Consider the following 8,656-nt stretch of genomic DNA (forward strand, 5'->3'; position numbering starts at 1 on the left):
GGGGATTCACACACATGATTGTATAAATTGAAATGGTGTTATTCAATTGTTGTGAAGGTTTAAGGTTTGTTTTATTGGTGTAATCTAAGTTAAAAGGAAAAAAAAATTCCATTGGTAGGGATTTGAGTTGGACACTTTGCTGAAGATAATGATCATAGCAATATTCTTGAAGTACTAACCATAGCTTGGTGAGATGGGCCAGTGGATAGGTTTCCATTTCACTGTCCAACCCTTTTTCTCATGAGTGTGTTTTCCTTCTGGAGCTGGTCACAGATCTGGGTGTTCTAAAAGTTTTCAGGATTTTAGTAAGCTGTATTTGTCTGTCAGACTTCCTCTGGACTGAATGAAAATCCAGCCATTCTAACTAAAGATTTCTCTGAGCTCCAAAAAATCAATACCAGTGCAAATAGACCAGTAGTATCCACAAGAAACACACCATAATTTTGGCTTCTATAATTGCACCCTGCAACTGCAATGTAACAAACACAGCTGGTGTTTGTGCCAGTATTTCATGAGTTGTCGCCTTTATTTTAATTAGAACTGTTTGCACTGTTGTTAGTTCATAAGACAAAACAACTTTTTGTTTTGTCTTATGAACTAACAACTTTTTGAGGTTGCCATCCTGGATTTTTAAAAATTATTTTCCCTGGAGTTCCTGAAGTGACTGAGGAGTCACTGGAGATGCAATCCAGCTCCAGACTTGAGCTGTCTGGTCCTTGGTGGCAGCAGGGACTGTTCTTTAGCAGCCTGAGCTCTCAAGGTTGATGCATGACTTTAATTTGTATTAAACTAGTCTCGCTCCATATTCCTCTGTTGCTGTGTAGAGACAGTTAATCTTGACATGTTTTTCTTCCCCAGTCATCTGATACACAGATGGTTTTAGTTCATAGTGTTAAAATGGTGTTGCTAATGTCCCATTACCTTCAGAAGTGTTTAGTAGTGTGTGCTTGGGCTTTTTTTTTTTTTGTGTGTGTGACAAAAAAGTTTCAGGATGACTTTCAGTTACATTTTTCTGAATGAGTATATTTAGTTGCTTTTGGCTGAAATGAATGAGACAAGGTAAGATTGAGTAAGAGCCTGTTTGAGTTAGGGGTGGGTGCAGCAGCCAAATGAATCTCACAGCTGCCAGAAGCTTTATAGCTCTGCATGTCTGACTGATATTGTTTAAATAAAGTACAAAAGCTCCAGAGGGGAAAAAACAAATCAGTTTTGTTTCATACCTCTGAAATATTCAAAGGCAGAAGTCTGGAGGACTTTTAAGGAAGATGACATGGAACCATATTGTGATGCAGGTTTATACAGTTGTAAAAGTCTTCTTCAGCACTCAAACTGGACAGATTATTCCATTTCTCTGATAAGATGGCCTTGGAAGGACAGAAAGGATCCCACTGTAAAAGTAATTTTTTTCCTTCTTGTGTCTTGCTTGTAAAGTAGTATTAACTAATTTTAGAATATTTTGCTTGTTTGACAAATAGTGGTGTTATGAGTTATAAGAATATAGTCCTTAACCTGACTATCACATACCACACATACAAATGTAATTCTTAAAATCTCTGTTGTGTTCAGCGTGATGAGTCTTCTCTATTATTTCTATAAAACCTGCAGTACTGATCCTGGATATATAAAGACTTCAGAAGAAGAAAAAAAAGAGGTAGGTGATTTTGTAAAAACAAATGGAAGGGCTGGTGTGGTGCAGCATGTATCAGCCAATTATGGTGGTTGCTTGTCATCATGTGCAGCTTTGTTAAACTGGAAAGCAGTGAAATATTCTTCCTTAAAGAGGTTTTAGCAATGTTGTTTAACAACACAGATCTTGGAGAATTTCTCCTTCTATTGCTTGTTTCCTTATCTTCCTTGTCCTGCTATAATTTCCTTTCCTCTGTCTTCTCATTGGAATGTGAGCTTTGGCCAAAGATTGTACAGACCCACTGGTGTTATCTGTGATATGAATTCAATAGAACTTCACTTATAAAAAATATAAGTTTTGCATGGTTTCTGCTTCAGTTGTCTATGGTTAGAAAGAAATAGTCACAGTGCTTTCCTATATATCATATGCTAGTAATTATTTAAATTCTATCATGTGCTTTGAGGATGTGTATAATGTTTTTTGTGCTTGAACATCGTGCAACTCACATGCTATTTCCTAACTGTTTTATAGTAGCCTAAAGAAATCATGGGCAGCCAGTCAGTAGAGAATTTAGTGTCTGGTCTCTCCAGCCTATGGGTTAAGGAGAGCATTTTCTTTGTGATCTCATGGCTTTCGTTGAGGTTGTATTTCTTGCAATTGCCAGGGAGAATAAACTGCAGTTTTAACATATTGCCACAGGACTCATAAACATTGTGTCCTTGTAAAGGAGCAGGCTTCATCTCCCTGAAGTCTGGCTGACTGTGTGAGAGGTGCCATCTCATTTTAAGGAATATTTAATTCACATCATTTATTAATTTTGGCAACACAGAAATACTTTTCTGAGTAATCTTGTGTGGGTGAAGCTGCATTAGTCTTTACTGGTTTGTTTTTTCTTGTGCACCTCTTTAAATAGCAAGTTCTTACTCCTGTTCATGCTTGGCACTTAAAATACTTACAAACTGCAAAAGTCCTAATGTAGAAATCTTCATAGCACTTATGGAAATGTTATCCAAATGCAAGCACAAAATACTTTATCTTTCAGAACATTATAGCTCTTGCAGAAGCTGGTTGCTTGGACTTCAGAACATTTTGCACATCATGTCTTGTAAGTAGGGCTTTTGTACTTTTTTTTTGTGAACCTGCCTTTTACTCAATACTGCCATAAAAATCCTTTTTCCTCACTGTTTGTCATTAAAGTGTTACACAAGTAGATTGTTATATATTGTTTAGATTTCTTTATTTCTTTTATGGTGATAAGAGATATTTTGAGATCCTTGGACTCTAATCTTAATTTTTAAAAATTCAATCTTTTTTCTTTTTAATTAAGGTGTATGGTTCTCATCTATGTTCTGTGTTGTGAGGTCTATGACACAGTAATTATGCAAAATGTGGTGGTAACTGTAAGATGATGCCTTAAATTTTGAGCAAAGTAGATGCTTCTGCTATGAGTGTGTTCTTTCCCTTCATCCTCATCTAGGTAAGGAAGCCTTTGAGATCTGTGCATTGCCTTGCTTGCCAAGCATGTGTAGCCAGATATGATCAGCATTCTCTGTGGACTGGACAGTGCATAGGTGAGAGTGTGTTGTTTTATCAAATTTGAAAATGCCACGTATTTTAAAAGTTGCAGAGATAACATTTATCCCCTTAAAGAGAGAGACACAAGAATATCCTGTTGATACTGAAGGACTCTGATAGATGCCAGAGGGAAATTAGATGGAAGAGAGAAAAGCAAATAAGATTATTTAGGGGTTGTTAGAGTGGTCACCCTAAGAACACACACTATGCAATCTGTAACTCTTTCTTTAGAGAAGGAACAGGGGATATGATTGAGACTTTAAAAAAGGAAAGAAAAAAATTATTAAGATGGTGGCTAAAGTGAATGCAGAATTATTAGCCAAGCATGTCATAGTAGAACTAGGAATTTAAGATTGGTAAAGGAAAAATGTCTCCACATGGCAGGCAGGGAAATTTTGCAGCTTGCTGCTGTAAGGGTTTGCAGACACAGGCAATGTCAGCAGGTTCAGAAAGGGATTAAGCAAACTTTTTTGGACAATCTGTCCAGGAGTAGATACTAAAAGAACCAGACAAATGTGCACAGTCTGACATTTTAATGCAGTAGCTGTGGATGAGGAGAATGAACTGCAGGAAGTGGCTGGACTCGTGCGTCCTCCTGAACTTCCATTGCCCCTTGTCACTGTTAGGGACAGTTCTGAGTGGAGCAGCTGTACCACTGAGATAACCCTGCAGGGCATTTCCATCTTCTTGTGTTCTTCCCTCTCACCCTCTCTCTTCCTTTCTGACTTATTACTGGTGATGCTCAAGATAGGAAGGTGAGAGCTTCACATTTGTAACAATATATTTTTCACTTTTTTTTTGCCAACAGCCTTTTTCCTAGTCTTAAATGCTATTTTTGCAATGTTTGCTGTTTACAAGGTGCTGAGACATCCTTCTGATGTGTTGTCTCAAAGCTTTGAGAAATATCATTGTAATTTAAAAAAATATCTTAATGTAACAGTTTTTCTGACAGAGGTCTAGGGTTTTTTATGTGTATGTTTTCAATTCTGAAGCACGCAAGTTCCAGCAAATTTAATAGCTTAGACTTCTCAGTATACGAGGCAATTTTATTGTGCATGGGAGGGAGTTGTGATTACTTAATTAGGTCTCACCAGACTAAAACAGCTGAAGGCATGCTCTGAAGGAGAGACAAATCCTGGCTGACTTTATCAGAACTAATTCTATTATATAAATTGGGATGGCTTACAGGGCAAAGTTGAGAGAGAGATCAGCCTTGCCAAGCTCTCTTGTGGATGGCAGAGGTTAAAATAAGAAGTGGTTTTGACTCTTTTTATTCCTGCTAACTTTAGTAGAAGTGCAAGTACTGCTGAATTTTAAAATGTCCAACTTTAAATTATTTTTTCCTTTTTTCCCCCTCAATTTCAGGCATTGGGAACCATTACTACTACCTGTTGTTCCTGTTTTTTCTGACAATGACTGGTGTCTGGCTGCTTTATGGAACTCTTCAGTGTATGTATCCATGAATTTAGTTTTATTTAGCTTTCAAATCCATCTCTGTGTGGTCCTTAGTTTTCAGCATTTCATTTCCAGCAAGTGCACCCTGCACAACTGATACCTTATTTTAGCAGTGATGTTACTGTGTAGCTTAAGTGAAAATGCATCCTATCTAAGTCTTTGGTCAAATACCTGATTCCATTTGTGTTGGGCAAGAACAAAGATGCTGCTGTAGTGGGATACCCATTGGAAAACCAAATAGCAGGAAGCATTTTTGTTAGAGAGGAAATAGGGAAGCCATGTGGCGGAAGGTCAGGTGACAGGTTCTAATCTGGATCCCCTTTGCTGTAACAGAAAATGAGTTTGTATATACATTATTGCAAAAGCTTGATTGATTTTTTTTTAATTTGGAAATATTCATACTAAATGCAGACATTTCTTTTTGGTTTTAAAGTAGTTTAATTCTGAAGAGAAAAAAAAGTATTTTATTTTGTTAATGAATCTGGACTGTTACTTTGTAAAATTAAAAAAATTGTTTGAAAGGAGAGGTAAACCCTTATAATTCAGTTGCTGAGGATGAATTGCTATAGCACCAACCTTTAAAAACAAGGGTATTTTTCTGTGGATCATGAACACAGAGTGTGAAGGTTATGCAGCCAGAATAGCAAGCACTCACACATCTGTGTGGATGCTTTTAGGTGGCAACGGGGTAGATGAAACATGGTATTTCTAGAGGATGTTGCTATGTAATATTCATTTCATGCAGATAATCTTTCCTCAGCTCTTAAGGGCTTAAAAACACAATTAACTGATTGTGTGTCTTGTCAGATTGGTCCAACCACTGTGCAGCAAATTTCCATCAAGATGGAGCGTGGACGTACTTCACCCAGACAGTGTCCTGCTCTCCCTGGGTTTCCTACATCTCCTCAGTAGCTTGTTTCCACACCCTGTGGGCCTCTGTGTGGCTCACTGTTCAGCTTTATCAGGTAATATATTCCTTTAGTTTATGCTTCTTGTCAAATTAAAGCTCTTCCCTGAATGATTTGCTGCCATAAAAACTCTGTGCCTGCTCTCCCTGATTACTGTCACAGCAAGGTGCTTCTCTTAAATCTCAAGGCAGACCTTGAAGTTTCAAAGGTTCAGCTTGTGCATTCAGCATTTCTCTGTTGGAAGTAGAATCACAGTCTGCAAATCATTCCTATAACTGAGCTCTGGGTTTACTACTCAAAATTCCAAGCCTATAAAAAGTTGTATTTAAAGCCGAGAAATTTATTTGACTAATAGAACTGGTATTAATGCCCCCAAAACTGCACAAAAGCTCAGTAACACAATTATTCCTGAGTGGAAAATTCTGTGGTAGAGCTCAGCCATGTGCCATTAAACTGTATTAAATCCCACTGCTACTGTAAAAATATATGACCTGGATTCTATCTTGTTGAGGACTGTCAAATTTCTTGTTTATGTTTTTATCAGAGAAAAGCTTGGCTATGCAAACAAAATTGAGAAGACCTGTCTTAAAACATCTGTGAAACAGCTTGTTTAGCAGCTCTTAGGAAAGAGGTGTCTTTGAAATATGTGTTAAGCACACTGAGCTAAGGGCTTGTTTTACATCTTGTTCAGTAAGAAAAACCCAAAAAACAAAAAGCTCCACAATCTTAGACGTGTACTGCTAGATTTTTGCAATGTCCAAGACAGTGGGATACCATGCTGGAAAAAGATAGGGAGGATATTTACAGTTTAACTACTGCGTTTCATACACAGTGATTTGAAAACATACTGCTTTATGGCATTTAGTGTCATTGTGGATCAAGGTGTCTTTTTCTACCATTTTGTGTGGTAGAATGTAGACGAAAATCTGAGGAGATTGGTGCTTAACTGTGATAGATCTTATACTTCTGCAGACATCTGTGAAAGTACAGTCTTCACAGACATTCCAATTAAGCTTGCCTTCACTGGAAGCTGGTTCTTGCCAGGTTCTGTTTTAGCCCAAGTGACATTTAAAGACATAGTTTGCAGTCATCAGTTATAGCAGTGGTTACTTATTTGTTAGATATGTTCAGATTCTTCCTCCCTACTCCCTTCTTATTAGTATCTTTTGCTCACTAGGATTTTAATTTGTGATGTTCATGTTGTAACCATTACTTATGTTTTTTTACTCACTAGGATTTTAATTTGTGATGTACAACATAATGTTGTAACCATTACTTATGTTTTTTTTCCAATCAGATTGTGTTCCTGGGGTTGACCTCACATGAAAGAATGAATCTCCTGGTACAGAGAAAATCCTCTAAGCATCCTGTTTCACTCAGGAGGACTCCATACAAGTGGGTATTTATGAATAGAGTGTTTTTAACATGTTATCTCTTCAGTACCGATTTGCTTCACTGCTTCATAAGTGCAAAACCACTGTTTTTGGGGTGAGGGAGTGCTGTCCAAAAATTTGTTCATCAGTCTCTGTGTCTGTTGTGTAGGATCAGAAAGGGACCAGTTCATACCCTAATTTTCTTTCTGACTACTCCTGCAGTATTTACCTCTGTAAATAGAGAAATCAGTACCAAGGTTTCCCTGTTTCCTCAGGTATACTAACAGATGGGATCTTACTAACTGTGGGGCATTATTTGAGTTCAACTTAATCTACTCTTATGTGTTAATGTAAAACATGTTGTAAAAGTTCAGCAAAGGAATAATGCTCAATTGAGATCTCTTCTGTTTCTTCTCCCTGGGCTGTCTGGCTTGACAAGTTAATATCTTAAGTACTGTCTCATGGTGAAGTGGTATTTTTCATGCTTGCAGTCTTCTTTTCTTAGGTTTATGAATGCATATTCTTCTCTTTTTTTCAGCCGTGGATGCTTCCAGAATCTTGCAGACTTTTTTCAGTGCAGTTGCTTTGGTATGTTCAAACCCAACTTAATTGACTGGACCAAGCAATACAAACTTTTCCATCCAGCAAAAGAGAAAAATGTTCATTCTGTGTAAAACTTTGCTTAATTTCTAAGACGGTTGAGCTGAAAGCTAAATAAAACTAGATATTTTGTTAATTTCTACAAATTCTTCTGAAGCTGCTTGTTTTTATTTTTTATTATTGTTTCAAATATTAAACTTACCTTACATAAGATACAGCAGATTTGTATATGGAACAGTCACTGTGTATCTGTGTATATATAATTTGAGCTGAAACTATTAAAATTTTATGTGAGGAGATGACACAAATATATATATTTCTGAAAGGTAAGTTTTTGGGGCAGAATTTCAAAATTATGTTGGTAACATTTGCTTTACTTTTCTGGTAACAAAAGACAATTAAATTTGAAAATTAAGGTGAACATTCATGTTTAAAAACCTAATATTACAATTACATTGTAATTTTATTGCTTATGCTCTGAAAATCTCTAAGTCTTTGTATTTAAAGAGTTTACATGTAATAAAATAGAGCTTTCATACTTCTAAGTGTATTTTTGCAGATGGAAATAGAGTCAAGGGATATGTGACCAGTGAGGTATTTAAGAGTGGGTGGGCACAAAACCATAAGAAGGAGCCTGACTCTTTGCCTTATGTTTTTCACATATATATGCCCTGTTAGGGTATGAAAATGGATAAGGTTATGATGGAAGATGGCAATGCACATAAAAGGAGGGAATTGTTCCCCACTGCATCTGTAATAGCTGATGTCAGCCACGTTCCCAAGAAAAGGAGGGGCCAGCTATACAGTGTGATATGAATGTAAGTCAAAGTAGGTAACAAAGAAAACCAGCAGGGACAGAGTTCAAGATCAGGAAATTAAAGCCAGATACCATCTAGAATAGACTGTAAGTACTGTAGTGAAATGCAATTCTTGTGAGGGGTTCCATTCATCTTGGTGAAATCCATTTGTCTGAAACATTGTAGAATGTGTAAGCACAAGCAAATACAAATAAAAATATTGTGAAGCAGTAAGTACTTTATTGTAGCTTGAAAACAGACAAAACTTATAACACTGTATCCTGAGAAAATGTTGGGTTTTTTTTTAGAAATACCTCCCTC

The 8,656-nt window shown here is 36.8% G+C and overlaps 1 protein-coding gene across 4 annotated transcripts in view; it reads left to right on the forward strand.

Annotated features, from left to right (window-relative positions):
• Positions 1 to 8,076, forward strand: part of ZDHHC13 (zinc finger DHHC-type containing 13) — a 15,976-nt gene extending 7,900 nt beyond the window's left edge. For all 4 annotated transcript variants that reach the window (XM_031062244.1, XM_031062245.1, XM_031062243.1 and 1 more), the window contains 7 exons: positions 1,521 to 1,651; positions 2,670 to 2,732; positions 3,105 to 3,198; positions 4,568 to 4,651; positions 5,465 to 5,622; positions 6,863 to 6,960; positions 7,477 to 8,076. In XM_031062244.1, coding sequence (XP_030918104.1) covers positions 1,521 to 1,651; positions 2,670 to 2,732; positions 3,105 to 3,198; positions 4,568 to 4,651; positions 5,465 to 5,622; positions 6,863 to 6,960; positions 7,477 to 7,612 — 764 coding nt within the window. In that variant the 3' untranslated portion in view covers positions 7,613 to 8,076. The remainder of the gene's footprint in view (positions 1 to 1,520; positions 1,652 to 2,669; positions 2,733 to 3,104; positions 3,199 to 4,567; positions 4,652 to 5,464; positions 5,623 to 6,862; positions 6,961 to 7,476) is intronic.
• Positions 8,077 to 8,656: the final 580 nt, after the last annotated feature.

Source organism: Geospiza fortis, unplaced genomic scaffold, assembly GCF_000277835.1.
Source record: "Geospiza fortis unplaced genomic scaffold, GeoFor_1.0 scaffold165, whole genome shotgun sequence".
NCBI lineage: Eukaryota > Metazoa > Chordata > Aves > Passeriformes > Thraupidae > Geospiza > Geospiza fortis.